General features: G+C 43.9%; 1 protein-coding gene across 1 annotated transcript in view; it reads right to left on the bottom strand.

Moving 5' to 3' along the window:
* Positions 1-557: 557 nt before the first annotated feature.
* schip1 (schwannomin interacting protein 1) overlaps positions 558-24,615 on the bottom strand; it is a 214,766-nt gene continuing 190,708 nt past the window's right edge. The window contains exons 4-9 of the mRNA XM_080731451.1: positions 14,145-14,263; positions 10,625-10,742; positions 9,606-9,803; positions 5,898-6,021; positions 3,202-3,295; positions 558-645 (exon numbers count right to left, since the gene is read on the bottom strand). Of these exons, the coding sequence (XP_080587577.1) occupies positions 594-645; positions 3,202-3,295; positions 5,898-6,021; positions 9,606-9,803; positions 10,625-10,742; positions 14,145-14,263 (705 nt within the window). The 3' untranslated portion in view covers positions 558-593. The remainder of the gene's footprint in view (positions 646-3,201; positions 3,296-5,897; positions 6,022-9,605; positions 9,804-10,624; positions 10,743-14,144; positions 14,264-24,615) is intronic.

Below are 24,615 nucleotides of genomic sequence, written 5' to 3'. Positions count from 1 at the left end.
CGAAGCAAGGCCGATCACTGCACAGGAAGCTGGGGACAGTATCCATGACAACACACAATCAATTTCCTCTTCTCCCAGGAAGTAGGACGCGCTCCACTGTCCTTAGCGCTGGGATAAACCACAGAAGCAAATGAAGGGGTGGGGGGGATTAGGGACAAGGGTAGAGCAGGGGCCTAAGTGCAGAACATGCTCCTTCCGATGTCAGAACCTTTATTTTTTATTTTTTATTCTGAAAGGGAAGATAACTCATTCAGGACTTTTTTTCCGGACGCTCCTGCACCCCCAGATGTCCTGATTGTCCAAACTAGTTCGAAAGACGGCCCGGAATGGATGTCAGAAGGAGCATGTATTGACCTTAAGATTTGGGTAGGTTGGAGTAGGGGATTAGTTTGGTCTTTTTAGGTCGGAACAGGGGTTTAGTTTGGTGTGGGTAGGTTGGAACAGGGGTTTAGTTTGGTGTGGATAGGTTGGAACAGGGGTTTAGTTTGGTGTGGGTAGGTTGGAACAGGGGTTTAGTTTGGTGTGGGTAGGTTGGAACAGGGGTTTAGTTTGGTGTGGGTAGGTCAGTCTGGGGTGGAACAGGGTTGGACATTTTATTTGGAAGGGGTCTTCTCAGCCATGTGTTTCTGCTGACTCTCAGCATGCCTGAAAAAAAGAGACAAGACAGCCCATAGTTAGACAACCTTACTAAAGACAGAGACTGTTTCCTTTGACAGTGACAGGAGCTTGGTTGGATGAACTAGAGGTTCGCGGCCCTTCGGGCCGCTCACATCTAGAGATCGCGCCTGCTTCGCAGGCGCTCACAGCTACGTTGCAGCAGTGATCCACCCACATCCATCCATCCATCCATCCACATCCATCCATCCACATCCATCCATCCATCCACACATCCATCCATCCATCCACATCCATCAATCCACATCCATCCATCCATCCATCCATCCATCCATCCATCCACACATCCATCCATCCACATCCATCCATCCATCCATCCATCCATCCACATCCATCCATCCATCCATCCACATCCATCCATCCATCCATCCATGCATCCAACCACATCCATCCATCCATCCATCCACATCCATCCATCCATGCATCCATCCATCCACATCCACCCATCCACATCCATCCATCCATCCACATCCATCCACATCCATCCATGCATCCATCCATCCACATCCATCCATCCATCCACATCCATCCATCCATCTGTCTGTCTGTCTGTCTGTCTGTCCATCCATCCATCCATCCATCCACATCCATCCATCCACATCCATCCACATCCATCCATCCATCCATCCACATCCATCCACCCATCCACATCCATCCATCCACATCCATCCATTCGCATCCATCCATCCATCCATCCATGCATCCATCCATCCATCCATCCATCCACATCCATGCATCGATCCATCCATCCATCCATCGATCCATCCATCCACATCCATCCATCCATCCATCCATCCATCCATCCATCCATCCATGCATCCATCCACATCCATCCATCCACTTACTGTACTGTACTTTACTGTACTCTACTGTACTGTACTTTACTGTACTCTACTGTACTCTACTGTACCTTACTGTACTGTACTTTAATGTACTCTACTGTACCTTACTGTACTGTACTTTAATGTACTCTACTGTACCTTACTGTACTGTACTTTAATGTACTCTACTGTACCTTACTGTACTGTACTCTACTGTACCTTACTGTATTGTACTTTGTACATTAATGTACTTTAATGTACTCTACTGTACTCTACTTTACCTTACTGTCCTGTACTTTAATGTACTCTACTGTACCTTACTTTACCTTACTGTACTTTAATGTACTCTACTGTACTCTACTTTACCTTACTGTCCTGTACTCTACTGTGCTCTACTTTACCTTACTGTACTTTGCTGTACTCTACTGTACTCTACTTTACCTTACTGTACTTTGCTGTACTCTACTGTACTCTACTTTACCTTACTGTACTTTGCTGTACACTACTGTACCTGACTGTACCGTATTGTACTGTACTGTACTTTGCTGTACTGTACTGTACTGTACTGTACCGTATTGCACTGTACTCTACTTTACCTTACTGTACTTTGCTTTACTCTACTGTACCTGACTGTACCGTATTGTACTGTACTGTACTTTGCTGTACTGTACTGTACTGTACTGTACTGTACTGTACCGTATTGCACTGTACTCTACTTTACCTTACTGTACTTTGCTTTACTCTACTGTACCTGACTGTACCGTATTGTACTGTACTTTGCTGTACTCTACTGTACCTTGCTGTACCGTATTGTACTGTACTATGCTGTACCTTGCTGTACTGTATCTTACTGTACTGTAATCTACTGTATCTTACTGTACCGTATTGTACTGTACTCTACTTTACCTTACCTTACTGTACTTTGCTTTACTCTACTGTACCTGACTGTACCGTATTGTACTGTACTTTGCTGTACTCTACTGTACCTTGCTGTACCGTATTGTACTGTACTTTGCTGTACTCTACTGTACCTTGCTGTACCGTATTGTACTGTACTATGCTGTACCTTGCTGTACTGTATCTTACTGTACTGTAATCTACTGTATCTTACTCTACTGTACCTGACTGTACCGTATTGTACTGTACTTTGCTGTACTCTACTGTACCTTGCTGTACCGTATTGTACTGTACTTTGCTGTACTCTACTGTACCTTGCTGTACCGTATTGTACTGTACTATGCTGTACCTTGCTGTACTGTATCTTACTGTACTGTAATCTACTGTATCTTACTGTACCTCTCTCTCTCTCTCTCTCTCTCTCTCTCTCTTTCTCTCTCTCTCTCTTCTCTCTCTCCTCTCTCTCTCTCTCTAACCCCCCCCTTCCCTCTTGAAACCCGATACTCTTGTGACCATGATGACAAACTCACTCTACAGAGGATTGCGCAATAGGTATTGCGAAATAAGCATACAAACACAAACTGTACGGTAAATATGCATTTTGAAAAGATGACACTAAGTGGATTACGTTCAGCATAGCATGCAGTATATATTTCTGTAATAATGGTGACTTCCAACACGACCGAATGTCGGGAACCGCCGAACAGAATCCGTCTTTGGCCGTTTTGAGTTGGTGTGGCTGAGATGAAAGAATAGCGAAGGCAGCGAGAATGAGTGAGAGTATGCTCTCTAAGCCCTCCTACTGTACCTAGTGAGGTCCTCTATATCCACCAACATGGCGTCTTGCTCCATGTGAAGCTCATCCCGGATCAGCAACAGCTGCACCAGCTCCTCGTTCAGACCTGGAACAGAGACAGGATGGTGTAAGGCAAGAGAAAAGCCTATGATACTGACAGGATACTGACCATGATACTGACATGATACGGATCATGATACTGACATGATACTGACCATGATACTGACATGATACTGATATGATACTGACACGATACTGAAATGATATGGACCATGATACTGACATGATACTGACCAGAATGGTAAATGGTAAATGCATTTATACAGTGCCTAGATCCAAGGCGCTTTACAATGATTGTGCATCTACATTCACTCATTCACATACACATTCATACACAGAGGAAACCACGCAAGGCACCAACCTGCTCACCAGCAATTAGGGGTTCACTTCAACACTAACTCTGGGGGAGCCCGGGATCGAACTGGAAACCTTCCGGTTACCAAGGGGCGACTCTGCCCCTGAGCCACTGCCACCCCCATGATTCTGACCATGATATTGACCATGATACTGACATGATACTGATATGATACAGACATTGAAATAAAGAGATAGATACAAGGTTTCTGCCCGACAGCAAAGCTATGTTAGTTACAGTACAAACTGTACAACATTGCATTTAATAAAACTTGACACATTGCATACTGCCAATCAGGACACCAGGATATTGTCAATGGTTTTCGTATTGTGGTACTGGTAGTGCTTGAAAGTTTTTGACTGACAGTTTCAGCTACAACTAGACATAGTTCATGTTTCCATTTTTGAATGTTCAGGTTTTATTCGATGGAAAGGAAACAACACTGCAATGATGTGACAGCTGTAGGAGAAAATATCAGCTCCAACTACTCTTCCCACTCTTTAGTAATAATAAATAATAATAATACAAATACAATTAATGCCAGTCATGCATGAGAATAGGTTGTTTACAAGAGCTATTCTTTTTTCTTAGGAGTTGTGGGGATTTTGGAACCTTTCACAAGTGAAATATATGATTATTCATCTTCGTAAGGGGGTCAATGGTCAGCAGTAATATCATAAGCTATGGAGAAACTGCTATGTTGTACAGTTCTCTGAACTGACTTTCATTGCTGAAAGTACTGTATTGCATAAGATAGAGGTGGGTATGATGAGTCTAGATAGAGGTGGGTATGATGAGTCTTTCTCAGGTCTGCTAGTGCGGTGGTTCTCAACCTGTTGGTCGGGACCCCCAGGGGGGTCCCCAAATTATTTTGGGGGGTCCCCAGATGATTAGCTTAATGTGAAACATTGTTTTCTCACTCAACGGTAAACAAACCAAGATAAAGTTTAAGTGTATAGAGGGCAGCTGCACATTTCTAAAGTGACAATTTAAGGACTTTTTAATACCTCTAAAATGACAAATTAAACATTGGCCAAATTGTCAAATATTAGAGGCAGAAATTGTGAAAATAGCCGATCTGCTATTTTCACAATAGAACCATACAAAATGGTATGGTTATTGGTTACAAAAAACATACAAAATGTAATGTCTCAACTCTTAGTGCTCATCAGGGTGGGGGTCCCCAGTTCAAATATGATTATTTTGGGGGTTGTGCAGCCTGAAAAGGTTGAGAACCACTGTGCTAGTGGCCCTGTGGTCCGTTCTTTCATATGAGGGTTTGTGTGGCCATTCACTGTGCTCATATAGATTATTTATTATCTGTGGTGGAAAGTAACTAAGCATATTTACTTAAGTACTGTACGTAAGTACAATTTTATTAATTTGTACTTTACTTGAGTATTTCCAATTTCCAATACTTTCACTTCAAACTCCACTACGGCTTGGATCCAAATATTGTACTTTTGCTCCACTACAATTATTTGAAAACTTTAGTTACTTGTTACTTTGCAGATATAAATGACTATTTCATACATAGGCTATTTGAATATACAAGCGCATTGCGACGCGTTGTGAGCTTGTAGATCGGCTATTTTTAAACATTTTGTACTTTTACTTTTGGTGCTTTAAGTATATTTTGATGCCAATACTTTTGTACTTTTACTCAAGTGCATTTAGAATTTGGGACTTTTACTTGTAACGTAGTATTTCTACATTGCAGTAGTACCTTTGTAAAACATTTTAGTACTTTTTCCACCAATGTTTATTATTATGTTTGTGCAGGGGTGGGCAATTATATTTTCCATGGGGCCACATGAACAACAGAAAATATTGTGGAGGGCTGGGCCAAAAGGCAGTGCTCCCAGCAAACTAAACACACAGATTTACCGCCGACTTCAGTAAATAAAATACTTAGCAGTCAATGTTTTGTTAAAAACCCGGCATTCTGCATCGACTTTTTGTTTTTTTAGCCACTTTAGCCATTTTTGATGGGTAAGGTATGGCAGCTCGTCTTGACTTGTGACCAGTCTGACCACCTGCTTGTTATTGAGGCAACGATCCAATGATCATACACACGTGCTGATGTAAGCATTGCGTCCATATGTACGTGAATGAAAAACTTCAAAATAAAAGCAATGCAGCTTTAGTCCATGCATGAGGTAAAATTTGAAAATGTGTTTATTTTGTAATTTGCCTTTAACCCTACACGGGCCAGTAAGAGTGAACGAAAGGGCCCCATATACGGCCCCCGGGCCATACAATGCCCAGGTCTGTGTTTGTGTGTGGTACTCACTTTCAATCTGAGAGTGCAGGTCGTTGACTATGACCGTGAGTTGTCCCACAGTCATGTCTCTCAGGTCAGTGGGTTTCAGGCTCCTCTTCATTAGACACTCACTGATGTGCGGCATATGTGGAAGCTGCAGGAAAGAGACACAGGAAGTCATGAGCACTTAATTTGGCTACCGAATCTCAAAATGTTTTTTTTTTTTATTTTTTTTAAAGATTTGTTTTGGGGCTTTTATGCCTTTATTGATAGGACATTAGACTGACAGGAAATGGGGAGAGAGATGGGGAGTGACACGCAGCAAAGGTCGTCTGGATCGGGATTTGAACCCGCGATATCAGAGCTTATGTGGTATGTCTAAATTCACAAAACTTTCACAAAAAAAAAAATTCCTCCACTGACACTCATACTGTAAGTGGATTAGTATACTCCACAATACTAAATATATTTTTATTATTTTTATTTATTTATTATACAGTAAGTGCATATTCAGTCCTTGTATTTATTCATACCTGTCCACATCAGGACTTGTTGTCAGCAGATGGACATGGTTATAGAACGACTACATATAATTGGAAACAACCTTATTTTTTTGCTTCTATTATTAGGCTACTACTTTACTTGCCAAGCCTGGTGTTCTAAATTACGTTGCTTTGTCTCAGCCAGAAGATCTTAGCAGTAGGCCTTATGTTTGTTTAAATTCCAAAGCAGTGCGATTCCAAACAGGTATTTTTCTGCCATAATCCCCTAGCTCTTAAGATGGACTTTTCTCATGTCATCTTGTCATGGTGAGTCACAACATTAAGAATAAAATGCGTTGCCGTATATCTGACACACTCACCACCTGAGTGTGTGTGGTTAACAATAGTTAAACATTAAGATTCAATTATGAATGTATATATCCATATATTTGTCTATACAACAAGTAGTGCTGCTCAGCCAAGAAGTGTTCTAAAATTGATTCTTCCCCATGCCAGTAATACATATGGAATAGAGCAAATTATGCGATCACTCAATCTGTGAAATAATTAGTATTAATGGAAGAGGGACACTTTAGGGGTGGACTGGACACCCCTGGGGCACCATAATGTAATAATCTGGACTCAAGTCAGACTTGAGCACCAGTTCTAGACTCATGTCTGCCTTCAGTCTTGGTTTCATTTGATGAACACTCTGTAACCACATGAGGTCCAAACTCTCCAGCAGGGGGCAGTATTTCCACTCCATGTGCCTGAATGCATGACGTGATTTTACAGTAGTCAAAATATTGTGAGTAGCTCAAACAGCAGTACTTCAATTATCACATCATCATTTACAATATACTGTATTTTTCACATCAACACATTTTAGGTATAATAACAATGATGAATTTGTATATTGTGCAAACACTAGCACTGCAGTGCAAATACAATAAATACATTTATTGTATTTTATACATTAAAACATGATCAAAGCTGGTGTGGCATTTTGAGAAAGAACTCATACCGTCTTGCAACATTGATCATGTGATCAATGTTGCAAGCAGGGTGGGTCAAGTCGGTCAAGTCATGGACCTAAGATCTGGGAACCTAAAGTATGTCAGTGGTTGCTCTTATAGGGAAGAAAAACACTTTACCGCAATGTTTTAGCATCCCGATTCGTTGAAGAAAATACAAAAAATACTGCACCCCTGGTGCTCAACACAGGTTATCAGCCCTTATATAATTAGTTTTTTCTTGTATTTAATTGTGTATATATTATATAAATGTTCCTGTTATCTCTCTGTATCTGGACAGGAGTATGTATTTAAGAGCAATGCAAGTGAGAAAGTTATACAAACCCTTTCTCTTTACATGCCTGCTCTGTCACCTCATAATATGTTGACAAACTGTCAGAGAGAAAACGTGCGTGCTCTCTCTCTCTCTCTCTCTCTCTCTCTGCCTGTGCTGCTCGCTCTGTGTTCACATGCGTGGGTGGGTGCTTGTTCGGCTGAATCTACCCGCTATGGTTTCTCACTCTTTCTTTCACATTGTTGCTGATGTCAATGTGTCACAGTTTCAGTGTGACTACGAAACAGAGACGAGGGGTGCTCTGCCACAGAAGAAGTCGGGTGGGCGATGTCGGTTAGAAGGGGCCACCTTCTGCTGGAACTTCTGCGGTGGATTGATCATACTATTGCCATGTCACAAGTATGACACAAGCCGTCCAGTCATCATTCTATACATGTCTCTAAACATGTTTGCGAAAGAAGAGGAAGAAACCCTGCAACTGCGGTATGACTTGGCAAGGTGGCAGCTGACGTGAAACCAGAAACCAAACTCTCTTCCCCTGTATTTGAGCTTCCTTTTCCCCTCTCTCTCTTTCTCCCTCCCTCTTTTTCATTCATTCATGTGCAAGCGCAGTTGCACACACGCAGGCACACACACACACACACACACACACACACACACACACACACACACACACACACACACACACACACACACACACACACACACACACACACACACTGCTTGATTTGGTAAATACAGGCTTACGAGAGCTTCTAGTACACACAGGCTTAAGCCTATTATAGTTCATAGTTGCTCGGCAAAAATAACCCCTTTTCACGCTAACAACGGAATCTATCGCAGTGTGCTATTTTTGGCGAGCAACTCCATTGTGTGAGGAGGTATAAATGAGGCTTTAGTGTGTTGTTGGCCCACTCTTAGCTCAAACAGTCCACTGTACTTAAAATGTTACTGAACATGTTAACTGATAATGCTAGAATAAAAGGATGCTTGTGGAGGCAAGGAAAATAAAATCTATCTCTGATGTTATAAACTATAAAGTTTCATCACCCTATTTAACCACATTAACCACTGTCATCTCTTTTTTGAGCAAATCTTCAAAAGATTTATGAGCTTGTACTGTAGATCGGCTACTTTATTTCATTGTCATGTTGTAGCCATGAAGTGGTTACTTCAATCCTTTAATTGCTTGTTTGTTTATTTCATGTCGTGTGTTCTGTCTAATTATGTACTCTATGGACCCCCTGGTTGTTTGGAATAAAGTTTTAATTGAATGGAAAAATTATGATAATTAAAACTCTTTAATGAACACTTGTGTTCTGTCCTGGTGTGACATTGATCTCCTTGGACTGCTTGGCACCGCCTCGTCCCTAAACACTAAAGTCAATGCTGCTTTCCAGCAGATGAATTATAGATGGAGCTAGCCAAGCCGCCCCCCTATGCTCAGAATAAGTTAAGACCTCTCTGCTTGCCAGCCCAGGTGGAGAATACAGTTTTGTGTATGCGTGTACAAGACTGTGTGAATGTGTGTGTGTGTGTGTGTGTGTGTGTGTGTGTGTGTGTGCGTGCGTGCGTGCGTGCGTGCGTGTGTGTTGTTTGTGCTGTTGAATGGGCAGTGAAGCAGATAAAAATGGATGAAATAATGATGAACTCCGACATCTCATGCCTACTAACGGGTGCAGAGGTAGAGAGGAGGAAAGGAGCCAAGGAAGTGGGCACATCATCACATTATGCATTGTGCACACATAGACATCAAAGGGGGCTTGAGCCTCTGCCCTTTCATCCGTCTGTAAAAAGTGCCGGTGTGGTGTGGAGTGGAGTGGAGTGGAGTGGAGTGGAGTGGTGTGGTGTGGTGTGGTGTTGGGCCAGTGGAAAAGGGGCTTATATAGAGGTAGTATAGAGGTTAGGGTGTCTGCTTTGGGGGTTAATATATCTGTGTCATACTGACCAGGTCGGCCACAGGGGACTTCTTGCGGTTCTGCTTCTCCACCTCCACCTGCATCTTGGCCATGGGTTTGGCCATGGCCAGAGCCAACTTGGCCTCCATCTGCAGCTTCTTCTGTCGACTCACGAAGTCCATGTCCTCCAGGGACTCCTCCTCCTCCTCTGTGGTGTCCCTGTCCGAGTAGGACGAACTCTGCTTGGACTGCATGGGATAGATGGAGAGAGGAGAAGGAGTTGGATAATGGGACATGGCGGTGGTGGTGGTGGTGGGGGTGGAGGTCAAAAAACAACAAAGGCAGGGGATTAGCATCAACGTGCCATTGGTATTTGGGCGCGCGGGGCCCTGCCCTGAGCTATGCCTTGGCACTATCCGCTACCCGCTAATTACACACACATGGCAGCTGGCGCTTTACCCAAACGATATGTTGTGGCCGTGCTTGTTTGAGCCTGATGCCATGGCGACGACACATACATTGAGGTTACATAACACACTCCATATTTGGGTGTAGCTGCTGCACTCCTTATATGGTTATGGCTGAGTCAAAGTGACATGAGCGTGAAGACTTGGTCCTCCGGCCGGCCTACCATTAGCCTCCAGTTAGCCAATTTTAAAATAGAATACAGATCTTCACTGACAGGGATGTGGCACTGTATGGAGAATAACCTTAACATAGAGAACGAAGGTTCCTATCTCTCTCTCTGTCTCTCTGTCTCTCTCTCTGTGTTAAGCATGTCTCAGGTTGACAGGAGGGTTAATGTGGCCAGTCATCCGTAGCCATGGGTTTGAATTCACCTCTCATTTGCAGCTACTGGATTGGTTAACAGACCAGAAAAAGAGAGAGAACACACCAAAGGAGATTCACACACTCACTAATTGACAGCTATCACTAACGCACAACAAACCTCTCTATCTCTGTGTGTGTGTGTGTGTGTGTGTGTGTGTGTGTGTGTGTGTGTGTGTGTGTGTGTGTGTGTGTGTGTGTGTGTACGTGTGCGTGTGCGTGTCAGCGGGTAAGGATGTACCATGGGGGACAGTGGGGTGTCCAGACTGGTCTCTGTCTTGCTGTCATCTGCATCGCTGTCCTTGTCGCTGCCACTGTCATTGACAAAACAGATCTGTAGGTTCATCCCACTTTGCAGCCTAGGGACGGACAGACAGACAGACAGAGGGAAAAGAGAAAGAGATGTCATGGAGATAGCATGGGATAGAGCAGTGGTTCTCAAACTTGGGGTCCCCAAATTATTTTGTGGGGTCCCCAGATGATTAGCTTAATGTCATTTCTTTTCTCACTCAATGGTAAACAAACCAACACACAGTATAAGTTTATACATGGTATCTGCACATTTATAAAGTGACAATTTAAGTCAGGGCTTTCAATACTGTTTTAATACCAAACTACCAAACCGCCTCGCGTTGCAAGTGAGCATGTAGATCTTCTATTTTCACAATATTTATCTCATCTGTAGAACCGAGTCACATTAATTGTAATACCTACAATTCCAAGTGCTTGTCAGCGTGGGGGTCCCCAGTTCATATATGTTTATTTTGGGGGTCACAGCCTAAAAGGGTTTGAGAACCCCTGGGATAGAGTCAAATCAGGTCACCAATATCTGTTTCTTTAGTAATAGACTATTAGACTAGGATCAGGGCCATAGATGGCAGTGATATACATATAAACACTCATAATACAAATGACAGCATATAAGTCCAGTGTAGTGTATGAATGCAATGGTCCATTTGGTTCCATTCTTACACTCTCAGAGTTAGATTAACACTGAGGATTTCATGATGTACATGAAATTATGCAGATCTAATCCTGTGCATTGAAACAGAAGTACCAGTCACTGACTTATCTTTGCCACAGCAAAAGTTCAGTATTATCATTTACATTGTACATAGTATATGTAATTGTGTGTGAGTTGTATGTATATAATATATGTCAAACAAACAGTACTGTATATAGCAGGGAAGTAATTTCATGGAGGCCATGAAGGTCACGGCCACCATGGCCCATCAGTTTGAACCTGAAACAAAAAGTATGTGCCCTGAGGCCACAGTGGCCTTGAATATTTCACTGTCTTCTCCACTGCTCTTTCCTGTCGATATGGGTTTTAGACACCACCAGTGTCTTTTTTTGAGCTTGAGATCTGAGATCTTAATTCTTAACTCCCCCTGTCTCCCCATCCATCTTTAAAGTCCAGAGTCCAGTTACTCTGATTAGTCCATGGCTGAGTGTATGAATGTTTTATTCAGTCTTAATAAATAGTGATAATTTGTAAATACTGTACCAATACATTATTTTGCTAACTAAACAGCTTTTTATTCATGAATTTCACTGACAATTAAACTGTGTTAAAAATAAAAATCCTGAACTCAATTCATTAGTTCAGTGAACTTAAAATCATTGTTTCATTTGAAGGCCTTGCTACCCTGGCATTTGGCTTTTGTGCCTTCAAACAATTATTGACGACGCCAAAGGCACACTTTTATGGCTCACAACTCGATTTTCATTTCCTAATTAAAAAAAATATAATCTATAGTGTATATATATATATATATATATATATATATATATATATATATATATATATATATATATATATATACACACACACACACTATATATATATATATATATATATATATATATATATAAATAATAGTATGTGGAAGCAGAAGAAGTAAACGTGCGAGCGAAAGTGTTTTAAAACCCGTCTCGTCAGATCAGCAGGCTGTCGGCAACAACAGTCCGAACAGCGGGGTCAGCGGCTGTCTTTCTCTCGCTCGCCCGATGTGCTGTTCCATATCAGTAGCGAGCCATATAAATATCAACATTTTTTGAAAATAGTCGGGGTGGCTCCGACCGTCCTGCAAGCACCTCGGCAGGGTTAAGATTGGATCTTTGAACCAATCTTCTCACACTAGATGATATTTATAGATTCGCCCCCGATCTAGTCGCAGTCCTCCCGATTCTTGGGAGGGTCGTTAAAGGCCCCAATAATCTGCTAGTGTAAGGCCACCTTTAGAGTTCTGCCATGAACTCTAGCATCCTCCAGTCCAGAGTACAGTGCTGTCTTGAGGCAGATTTAACGAGGGCTTGTGATTCCAACCATCACCCCTCCCTCCTGCCTTCAATATGGATGGATCCAGGAGGATCCTCTGCTAGGTCTGATCCAATCGCTCTGGGATGAAAGCTTGGGCCTCGGAGGAGCAGAACTCCGCAAGATGCGGATCCAGCTCAGCATGGATCAATAATCTGCTTATTTAATGCAGTAATTACAAAGAGAGATGATCGATCACGCAGCACCGATCCAATCACTCCAAATTGAATCAGACCTGTGTGATCAATGGGTTTTGTGGGCAGAGGGCTCATCAAAGAACTCCATGTAACTAGTACAGTAGCTACAGTACAGTGTTGGGGGAGCTGCTACTGTAATTTCACTTCATTTGATAACAAGTGGAAAAATCCTTGGTTAATGACTAACCTTTTTTTTTACCAGAAGATAATCACTCTACTTCTAGAGCATTGTTATCATCTGACTCTATTTTCCCCTGGTGATGAACGTGGGATCAATCATCGTATTCTGGCTAAGATAACGGGAAATGTACACGTTTTGGATCACAGGAATTGTGAGTGTGTTTCTGTCCCTAACCAACGCTCCTTCCAGTCAAGGGGACTCGCACTGTATGTAGGAGGGCTGTTTATGAATGTATGTTGTTGGGGGAAGTGAAAACAAATCAAACTGGATGAGTAGTATATTCATTTCCTCTCTCTCTCTCTCTCTCTCTCTCTCTCTCTCTCTCTCTCTCTCTCTCTCTCTGTCTCTCTCTCTGACTCTCTCTCTGACTCTCTCTCTCTATTGGATCATTCACAGGAATTGTAATTGTGTATGTTTTGTCCCGTACCAAGCTTCTAGTCAAATACACTAGTATGTAGGAGAGCAATCGAGCTGTGTGTTTATTGCCTCTCTCTCTCTCTCTCTCTCTCTCTCTCTCTCTCTCTCTCTCTCTCTCTAGGTGTTCTTCCCTTTCTCTGATGTGACATCACCCTCCTCAGGTACTGAACCCACTAGAGTAAAAAGGGTTGAGGCCTGGGGCATAAAGTCTCATCAATGACGACTCTCATCATTTGGCAGTGTAGGTTTCCCCTTTCTCTTATTCACATTATCTACTGAAAGTGTGTCACACAGTGGTTAATAAAACAAAGCTTTGAATGATACCCAACCAGCAGCGCTGTGCTTCTCCAAAACCCCGCAGGCCAAACAGGAACACTGAGACGTGCATAGTAACTAACCACACACTACGGAGTGAAAGTGAGAGAGTGGTGACTGCTGATGTAATGTAAGACAGTTATTCTGAACCAGTTTATTTTCAAGGATGCCCAGATTGATAAGCACAAGGCCTCAGACCCCCATTTGACAGGACTTTTATCGCAATCTACACGGTTCCTCAATATTAATCAATTGGCTGGAGACCCCCTGGAATCCCCCAAAGGAGCCCATGTTGAGCAACAAGTGACTGAAGACATGTTAGGGGTCTTACCGTGAGGACAGGCTGGGCTTGCCACTCTTACTGCAGCTGGTATAGATGCCTGGCCCATCGTCAAAGAAACTGCCCAGTGCCAGCTTCTGCCTGATCGACTCCCTCTCATTCTTTTGGGCCTGTAGAGGAGAGGAAAAGGTTACGGTTTAGTAGACATTTCTTTTATATTTCTGATTTATTTTCTTTATTTCTTATATATATAAATATCCCTGTCTGAGGACAACAGATTTCCTATTCACTTAAAGGGCAAGTGCCTGAGTCTCCAAATGACCCAGAATATATCTATCTACCTTCGCCTTGGGGCGAGGACATGCATTGCACAACTGCACATATTTTGCCACCCATAATGATGTGACAAGTCTATAAATACTAGTATCAGTGAGAGGTTTGTTGTAATGACCTCCCGATTCAGCAGGAACCTTGGGAAATAGTGTGAAAGGCCCAGTATCAGGCAGCAAATCCCTAGCAGCGATCATGACAATGCCAACTTTGACCAGCAGGTGGAGCTCTGGCTCCAGTGAAACACGAAGGAGGGCTCCAGTGAAGTCTCACACCAGCTATAGCCTCCTAGTCTCTGATTCATATGGTCATGCATCATATACTAAATCTGTGACAATACCAATGTAATGAGGTTCCAGTGTGAAAAGTGTATCCAGTATCCCTTTGGCCTGCTGCTCCCAATCCGGAATCCATAGATCCATTGCCAAGCATGCCTTGGCAGCACTTTCACAGTCTCACTCACACTCAACCCAAAAGGGTCTCATACTGTATGTGCTGACTGCTTGTAAACAAGCACTGAGATACATAAGATACACGTACTCCTCACACATGTAATCACACCTAATCCATCTCTCCCTCTCTCTCACACGCACACACGCACGCACGCACGCACGCACGCACGCACACACACACACACACACACACACACACACACACACACACACACACACACACACACACACACACACACACACAGAGAGAGAGAGAGCAAAAGACAAAGCATTCATAACTTGATGAAGTATCTACATTCTGCACCAGGCGAGCAACCAATCGGAAAAGCCCCTTCAAAGAATGAGTGTGTGTGTGTGTGTGTGTGTGTGTGTGTGTGTGTGTGTGTGTGTGTGTGTGTATGTGTGTGTGTGTGTGTGTGTGTGTGTGTGTGTGTGTGTGTGTGTGTGTGTGAGTCTGTACCTAGTCAAGATTTTTCTTTGATTTGGGTCGGTCACCTTGCTCAGGTATTCTGCCACGGTGTATTCTCTGTTTAGGGCCAAATAGCATTCTAGTTTGCTCTGCTTTTGGGTTGCCCTCAGACTGAAGCAGAGGTAGAAGGGGGGGGGGGGGGGTGTTGGAAGAGGCAGAGAGCTTTAGGGAAGCCGATGAGAAGGAGGAGATGGCTGATGGCCTTGGTTTTCAGGGCGAAACCTCAATCCCTTCCCATCCACACCTCTTTCTCCTATCATCCGTCTCTTTCCACTTTACCCCTTCCCTTTGAAAAATGTTCCCTTCTTCATTTAACCCTGTGTGCCCACCTATCTTCCCTTCCTCTCTCACCTCCTTCTGGTCATTATCCCCCAGTCTCAGCCATCTCTGCTGCATCCCATCCCTCTGTCTGCCTCACTCCTTCTCTCTCTGTCTGCCTCACTTCTTCTCTGTCCGCCTCACTCCTTCTCTGTCCGCCTCTTCTCTGTCTGTCTCACTCCTTCTGTGTCTGCCTCACTCCTTCTCTGTCTGCCTCACTCCTTCTCTGTCTGCCTCACTCCTTCTCTGTCTGTCTCACTCCTTCTCTGTCTGCCTCACTCCTTCTCTGTCTGCCTCACTCCTTCTCTGTCTGCCTCACTCCTTCTCTGTCTGCCTCACTCCTTCTCTGTCTGTCTCACTCCTTCTCTGTCTGCCTCACTCCTTCTCTGTCTGCCTCACTCCTTCTCTGTCTGTCTCACTCCTTCTGTGTCTGCCTCACTCCTTCTCTGTCTGCCTCACTCCCTCATGCTCTCCTCGCGCTGCCTCTCCCCAGCGTGTTCCCATTCATCCCTCACCTAGTCCATCATTGCCTTAACCACCTTAACCACTCTCTCTCGCTATCTCTCTCTCTCTCTCTCTCTCTCTCTCTCTCTCACACACACACACACACGCACGCACACACACACACACGCGCGCACGCAATCTTGCACTGCCCCATCCTTCACTCTCTCTTCCCATTCATCCATCCTTCCCTCTGGTGGTGTTGCTGGCAGTGGAGGAAAGTGTTTCCATCAGGGACGTTTTAATATAATCCCACTTCACACAAGAGCCCATGAGCCTCACTTGGCAGTGCCAGGGCACAGCCGCGCACACACTGGCACGTGGCAAATGGCAATGCTGTGTGTGTGTGTGTGTGTGTGTGTGTGTGTGTGTGTGTGTGTGTGTGTGTGTGTGTGTGTGTGTGTGTGTGTGTGTGTGCATGTGTCAAGCAAGAGCCTAGGGGGGAGTCAAATTGCTCCCTCCATGGTTCCCATTCATTGCTCTGCAGTGCAGACACACCACATACTGTAGCGTACACAGCAGCAATCTGGGCATGTGTGAACGAGAGAAGCACATGGTGGTTGTTGGGAGGTGTCCGTCATTCCTATACAATCATACATGTGTATGTGACACATCACACGATGTCCTCCCGCCTGTCAGGTTATCAGTGCAGTGTGATGAAGACCATAGTTCAGTTTTTAACTCCAGCTGAGTCAAGACTCACTCGTCAAGGTGTAAACTATTTTTTTGTGATGATGTCTAGTTCTGTAGGCCTATTACATGCTCCCCAACAATTCTGCTCAAGCATGACACAGACTGAACTCTGGGCTCCCCAACCCCCCATAGAGTAGAGCCAAAAGATACACCGATAAGGAACATGACAATTTACATATGAACCCACATCAGTGGGTCTAAATATTACAGTAATCCAGGAGGATACACAGGTGGTGGTCGGGGATTGATAGCTGATGAGCTGCAGTGGTGACAGTGTCACGTAAGAATATGTTTAAATGGACTACAGTTATTAAACTTAGCTTGTGGCCCATATGTGATGGTAGGTAGACATGTGACCAAACGACTTGCTTCATGCTTCATCAATCAAATCAGCATCTTGAATGACTAAAAACAAAAAAGGAGCCAGGATTTCCATGGGCTTTGTTAACCTTTCCCTCCCCACATAGGAGCTGACACAAAGGGCTGTAAAAGCGGAGGTGGGGGGTGGATGCCAAGAGGTGCAGGAAGTTGACATAGGGGTTTTTGCTGTGTTGTGTTGTTTAACCCCTTAATCCCTTTATACTAAACGAATACTTAGTTGACCAGGGACTTGGTCTGCTCTTTTTGCTCTGCAGTCTGCACTAAATCTATTCGCCAAAAATTGCCAATCTACTACAAGGCAAGCTTTGAACTCATTGAAATGTGATGCGTTGTGAGCTGCTCAGCTTGCAGATCTGCTATTTTCTGCTAATGTTCCTCCCCCAGTATATAGGGATGCTAGGGTTCAAGAGGTTAAATCTTTTGGGGTGCCCCCCAAAAAAGTATGAAATCAGTGCTAGTTTATCCCCAGGGAAGCTGTGAACAGCAAACACCTAACAGAAAGGGTCATTTAAAGACAGCTGTGCTTTACACAACCTGCCCTGACCTACTGACTGGAAATCACACGTTTCTCACAGCATTGCACTCTCATAACTGGAGATCAGCTCTTCCAAAGTCAAAACCCCAGCAACCTTTCGGGACCATTGAAGTATCAGCAACACATCTCCAGATTTCACACTAGCCCGCTATGACAACTTCCTGTCTTTGTATGAAGACCATCCATTATACAGAATGTTTGCCCTAAGTGTGTGTGGGCAAACACCCAGTGTGAGGGTGGTGTTAGTGTGAGTGTGAGGTGGAACAGTAGCTGTAAACTCATCATAGCAGTCACATAAACCACTCAAGCAGGTGAGGGATATGTCACCTAGATGTGTGTAGAAGTGGGCAGCAAATGTCCCCTCCTCAATGCCCACATGCTTGTTCCCTCTCTTCACATGCCTGACAGCTCAGAGTCAGCGGAGTCTGTGCGAGCGGTGTGCCTGTGTTTGAGTCTCTGTGCGCGGTCTTACGTGCATGTGTGTACAGTATTCACTTGAGTGAGTGAGAGAGACAATGAGAGTGAGAAAGAGAGAGAGCGAGAGAATATGAGTGACAGTTGTAAGCAGTTTCTTTGCGTGCTGGCCTTGAGCGCCTGGCTTACCGCTGGTTAAACCAAACACAAGGCCAAATTGTGTTTCACCTCCAAACCTCTAAACATACCTTTTCGTGTCTCTTGAAATTTGACACATTATTTAGTTTTCCTTAACATTTGAAATGAAAAGAGGAGGAGTTTATTGTTGCAGAAACAATGCCATCGTCCATCGAATCACAACCCTCCAAAGAGCCCACAGACAAAGCAGTGATTGAGAACACGTCCACTTGAACCCAGGTATGTAATTGCCGGCCAGGGATTAAATTCCACAGGGCTCTCTCTCTCTCTCTATCTCTCTCCTTGTCTTCCTCTCGGCCTTCAAGCTGTCCATCAGAAAAGAACAGGAAGTTGTTGTTGGACAGAAACCTTGTATCTCCATATTTCCTTGTTTTTTTATACTTTATGGTAGACAGTGTCACACAACAGTAGTGTAGCTTATGACTAGATAATAATTCCATAATTCCATTGAAACACAGGTTTGGGATATACAAGGATTCCGTCGGACAGCAACAATATTCCAGAGGAGTTGACTAGGCTCAACTAGGGATGGGACGATAAACGATATTAACTCATGTTAATCGTATCGCGGAGATTTAATTTATCGCAATATATCGTCCTCCGTCATGCATTGGGATCAATTCACCTTTTATTTGCAGAGCTGCATATCCGGTACCACTTAAAACCTCTATAATTGGTGAAAGGTACTTATAATATACGTACTTGATAAAGTCTTTTTTTCACTCTATCAAATGTCTTTGCCAAAAAATAGATCGGCTATTTTTTGGCAAATGTTCCGCCCCAGGATAATAGATTTTGATTATCGCGATAATATCGTAAATCGTGATTTATTTTGTCACAATAATCGAGATATGAAATCTTCATATCGTCCCATCCCTTGGCTCAACCCCCACAGGCCTCAGACTCTTCACGTCGTCTCCCCCAGCTATACGTCCCCTCATCAGAGATCTCCCTCCGTCTGAACAACTGAAGCTTTCACTGAAGAACAAGAGTGGAACCCCCAACCCCTGTGCATGGAGACAAGAACTCATTGTTCCACGCACACGCAAGGCCTCGTGAGCACCGACCATACGTTTGTTTCAGCGCCAAAACAATGAAAAACGAGTGTTTTTCTGTGGTTCCTAGCAGCGTGTTTGCATGTGCAGACTATGTGCGTGTCGACTTCACTAGCCATCTGTGAGACACGTTGGGAGTCCAAACAGAAGACGCATTCACTCTGATGTGTTTCCCAGGCTTGACTGAGAGACGTTGCATGCTGACTCTGTAGCTGCACAAACACGGAATCAGGGTCACTATGTCGGCTGTGTGTGTGGCTGTGTGCGATGCATGTGTGTGTTGTGTTGACTGTGCAGTTTCTCAGTTGCACATACATTCCTTCATGTTGTTGGCGGTTCTGGTAAGTCTCCGTTCTGCTCAAGATAGATTATATTATGTTTTTCTGTAAATATAGCTTATGGTTTAGTGGGATATTAGCTTACAGTGCATACACGTGTGTGTGTGTGTGTGTGTGTGTGTGTGTGTGTGTGTGTGTGTGTGTGTGTGTGTGTGTGTGTGTGTGTGTGTGTGTGCGCGTGTTTGTGTGTGCGCGTGACCGCGCATGTGTGTGTGTGTGTGTGTGTGTGTGTGTGTGTGTGTGAGTCTGAGACATGGCTGTCTAGGCAGTGTGACATTCCATCCCAGATAAGAGACTTGACCTTTGACCCCCGGATACAGTTCAACCACAGGCCAGCACAGGGCTGTCTCTGTCACTCAGAGCACAGTGGAGCTGCTCAGCAGGGGCAGGAGAACGAGGGGCCCTGGGTACAAGGATGAATGTTCTTCATAGGGGGAGGGGACTTAAAGGAGTAGTTCACCCCCAAAATGACTTTTCTTCTATTGATTAGTCACGCCATGGAGACTAGAGTTCAATAATATTTTTAGTTTTTTGTCGCATTCCTAAGACAAAAATGTGATAACAATAAATTTACCCCCATTCGTTCCGGATGGGGACCCGTTTCGAAACAGGTCCCCATCCGGAATCAATGGGGGTAAATTCACTTGAATAAAATTTTTGTCTTAGGAATGTGACAAAAAACAAAAAATATTATTGAACTCTACTCTCCATGGCATGAGTAATCAATAGAAAAAAAGTCATTTTGGGGGTGAACTACTCCTTTAACCCATTTAGACTGGGAACGCATTATTGCGCGTTATTTTGTTGCTTTAGCTATTGAAAAATAGCAGATACAAATACGAGCTTGTAGATCTGCTATTTTTGAGTCTTTGAATATTTCAAATCCTTCTATGTTTCCCATCTCAAAATATTTAGTTCCAGGGACCCCCCCCCAGAAGCTATATTTGAGTTACAAATGTTCGCTTAAAAATACATATATTCAAAGATTTGCACACATTTTCACAACTTTTCAAAAATAGCTGATCTACAGGCTCGCAGCGCGGCACCGCGCCGTGAGCTTGTATATCTGCTATTTTTCAATAGCTAAAGTATAAAATAATTCCAGCCCCCTACACTTGGGCCCTAGTAACTCAGTCCCACTTTCCCCCCCCTTGTTGTAACACCCCTAGACACATAGAGAGCGAGGGAGAGAAAAGGGGCGTGCAAGTACAACTTAAAAAGAAGGAATGAGACGGAGGAGAAGTGGAAGAGTGTTCAGCAACGCTTCTGAGAGTGATATGTGAGCTGAGTGCTGTACAAGTGTGCATTGTGTGTGTGTGTGTGTGTGTGTGTGTGTGTGTGTGTGTGTGTGTGTGTGTGTGTGTGTGTGTGTGTGTGTGTGTGTGTGTGTGTGTGCGCCTGCATGCATGATTGTGTGTCTGTGGTTCAAGGTGAAGGCCTAAATATGAACTACTTCACCTCAGAGAGAGAGAGAGAGAGAGAGAGAGAGAGAGAGAGAGATCCACATCACAGTGTGATTATGTCATAGCCATTCCCCAAATTTCTAAGTGTTTAATTCCCAAACCCTGAGCATTACGTCAGCCACAGTGTCATTTTGCAAGTAGTACAATACAAACACACAGTACACGCACGTGCGCATGCACACGCACACGCACACACACACCCACACCCACACCCACACCCCCCCCCCCCCCCACACACACACACACACACACACACACACACACACACACACACACACACACACACACACACACTGTTATTACTACTTTTGAGAAGGAATGTTTTTTAGGATGCCTATACTTTGTTATAAGTGCATTTAACCCTTACCCTTAACCCAAACCTAACCCCTAACCCTAAATCTACTTTAACTTTGACCTAAACCCACAAACAATTACTATTACAGTTTAGACATTTAGACATTCTTATCTTGAGTAAAAGCATGAACTGTAGTCAGTAAACAATAAGGTAAATAATCACCTGTGCACACTGCACAGAGAACGATGCAGTTCCTCAAGGAAATAGGATACCAAGTATACAATGAACCTAGCCATGTGGCCAGGGATAAACAAGTAACAAAAACATAAGAACAAGTGGCAAACATATATATATATATATTTGCATAGTAAACTAACATAATATAAACCTAATACCTATCTATACATTCCTAATTAAATAACCATGCCAAATGGTCCTCACAATGTCAATATCTCAAGTACTATACTTTCACTGTCTGTATTACAGTACGTATCATAAGTACAGTAATGCCTGCTACACACACGCACAGAAAGCATCCTTTACCTCTTTGTAGTCATCAGTGAGATAAAGGCCAGAGGCTTGCTTGATGACCTCATCCATTCCAACATAGTCCATGTCATTCAGTGCTTCCCTCCTTCCTCTCCTCTTCCTCTCTCTCTAGCTCACAGTTAGTTAGTTAGTCCACAACGAGTCGCACCCAGTCATTGCACGTCAGAATAAAAGCCAACTAGCCCTGCCACGTTCAGGCGCACTAACATAAACACATACTATGTGCCAGCGTCATCCCTCTGTCCTCCATGTTCTGTTCTAGTCTGTTCTCTCTCTCTCTGTGAGTCTCTCCTCTACTGCTCCTCTGGGCTCCTGCCTCTCCCTCAGGGCTGTGAATGAACAATGGTCAGAGGTAAGGCCCCCTCAGAGCCCCCTACCTTACACCCTCAGGCCAGGGCGGACCCACAGAGGAGGAGAGAGAGAGAGAGAGAGAGAGAGAGAGAGAGAGAGAGAGAGAGAGAGAGAGAGAGAGAGAGAGAGAGAGAGAGAGAGAGAGAGGGAGAGACTGTGGTGTTTTTTTCCGTTCTTGCACCTTGACGTGAGGACAGCAGCTGCTCTTGCCCAGTTTAGAAAGATCAACTTCAGCCTTGCTCCATGATATGTGTGCGTGTAAGTGCTGGCCGGCAAGTTGTTATTGTGTGTGTCTGTCTGTGTGTGTGACTGTGTGTGTGTGTGTGTGTGTGTGTGTGTGTGTGTGACTGTGTGTGTGTGTGCGGCTGTGTGCACATATGCTATCTTTTCACTGTGTATATGCTCATTTCACTTGTATTCCGTTTGAATGAGAGCATTTTCCAGCCAATTGCCTAGAAGGGCTTATTTTGGGAGCGTGCATTAATAATATGAGTGTTTTGGCTGTGAAAGAGAGCAGTGATGCAGTGCATATTTGAGGGGGAATGTGAAGTGTTTGAGCCTTGGTCAGAGGGGGTGGCGAGTTTCCTTCCTGCTTAGGTAAAAATAGAGCCCTGTCTGGACTATGAAAACCAGCAGTCTGCCTGCCTGCTTCTGGCCAAGCTGGTCTGCATAACGTTCTGACACAACACATAACCATTAGATTGGCACTTAAACTTAAACACACACACACACACACACACACACACACACACACACACACACACACACACACACACACACACACACACACACACACACACACACACACACACACACACACACACACACACACACACACACACACACACACACACGCATGCGCGCATGCGCTCGCAACCCCAAACACAGAGCATTTGTCTTTTATCACTAAGTTACATTTCCAAGCCCAGCTCTGCTCTGCTGCGTGTAATGATCTCATCTTTGTGAGACTCTATCGACCAGGCCATGACTCATATATCTGTCATACTACCCCAGACAGAAAATCATATCCACATTACTACATCATATCACAGAAGCAACTAGGCATACATACACACACAATATCAACTCCTTATATTTCATGGTATAGGCCTAATTGAAAAGTTTCACAGACTGTTAAAACAGGTATCTACATTTTAACCACTTCATAGGGTGGAAGGACAGTGGTGGGAGGGCATCAAGGGCAACTACCAGACGGGAATGCATTGAACCATACAGACGTAGTACGTTTGGAAAAACAATCTTGTCTGTTTGAGCCTCCCACAGGAGTAGTCTTCCTTCCTACCCAATCAAAGGAATACTTCAGCGGCTGTCGTTAGGAGACCAAAGGTGAAGTATTCTTTTAACTCTTTGCGTGCCAGCGCCCTCTAGGGGCCAAAGAATGCCAGCGCATCTCTCATAGGCGAGCGCTTTAGCTTCCAGGACTTCAGCTTCCAGGACCTGACGTGCTCACGTTGATGCACGGCATGGAAATGTCCCGGATGAAGATGCTAACAGAATGGCTATTCCCATTTTGTCATCTAAAAGATCATTTTTGGGCGATTTCGCCGTAAATAAACCTCGCGCCGCTTTCCTAAAACACAAAAAAGAGATATAAGCCTTTAAAGATGCGGTCTTTCATTGGATTAGGCGGAGATTGGCGATTGCGTTCGCAAATTACGGCCGGCCGGGACGTTGTTAGCTTTCTGCTAGTAGCTACAAAAATCAAGCCAGGCTTCAGAAGGCCTCTTATCATTTTATTCATTTAATTAAATAAAGCCGAACTACTTCGGGATCGGCACACTCGTGTACTCATCGGAAGCGGCGCCGAACATCGGGTGAACATTGGGGAGCTCAAAAATGTATTTTAAACCATTTTTAATGGAATATATCGTCGGACAGAGTAGAACGGCTAGCTGGCTAGCGGCTAGCGAGCCAGGACCACCCACGACTCTACAAGCAGCTCGGGGTAAGTGAATTAATAAAAAAAAGATTGTATTGGATTGAAATAAAGCCGAACTAGTTCGGGATCGGCACCAGATGAGTTAAGAGAGAGCACCAATTATTTGACTTTCAAATTCAGACTCAAGAGGTGGCTTAAAGCAAACCAAATCTGCAATCATGGATAATTATCATCTCAATTATTATTCCTAGTCTTAATGTTGTACTGTAATTGTTTAGTT

Source organism: Nannobrachium achirus (genome assembly GCF_963921795.1).
Source record: "Nannobrachium achirus genome assembly, chromosome: 8".
Lineage (NCBI taxonomy): Eukaryota > Metazoa > Chordata > Actinopteri > Myctophiformes > Myctophidae > Nannobrachium > Nannobrachium achirus.
Note: the sequence above shows the minus strand (reverse complement) of the source record. Positions and strands in the feature narration are given on the sequence as shown.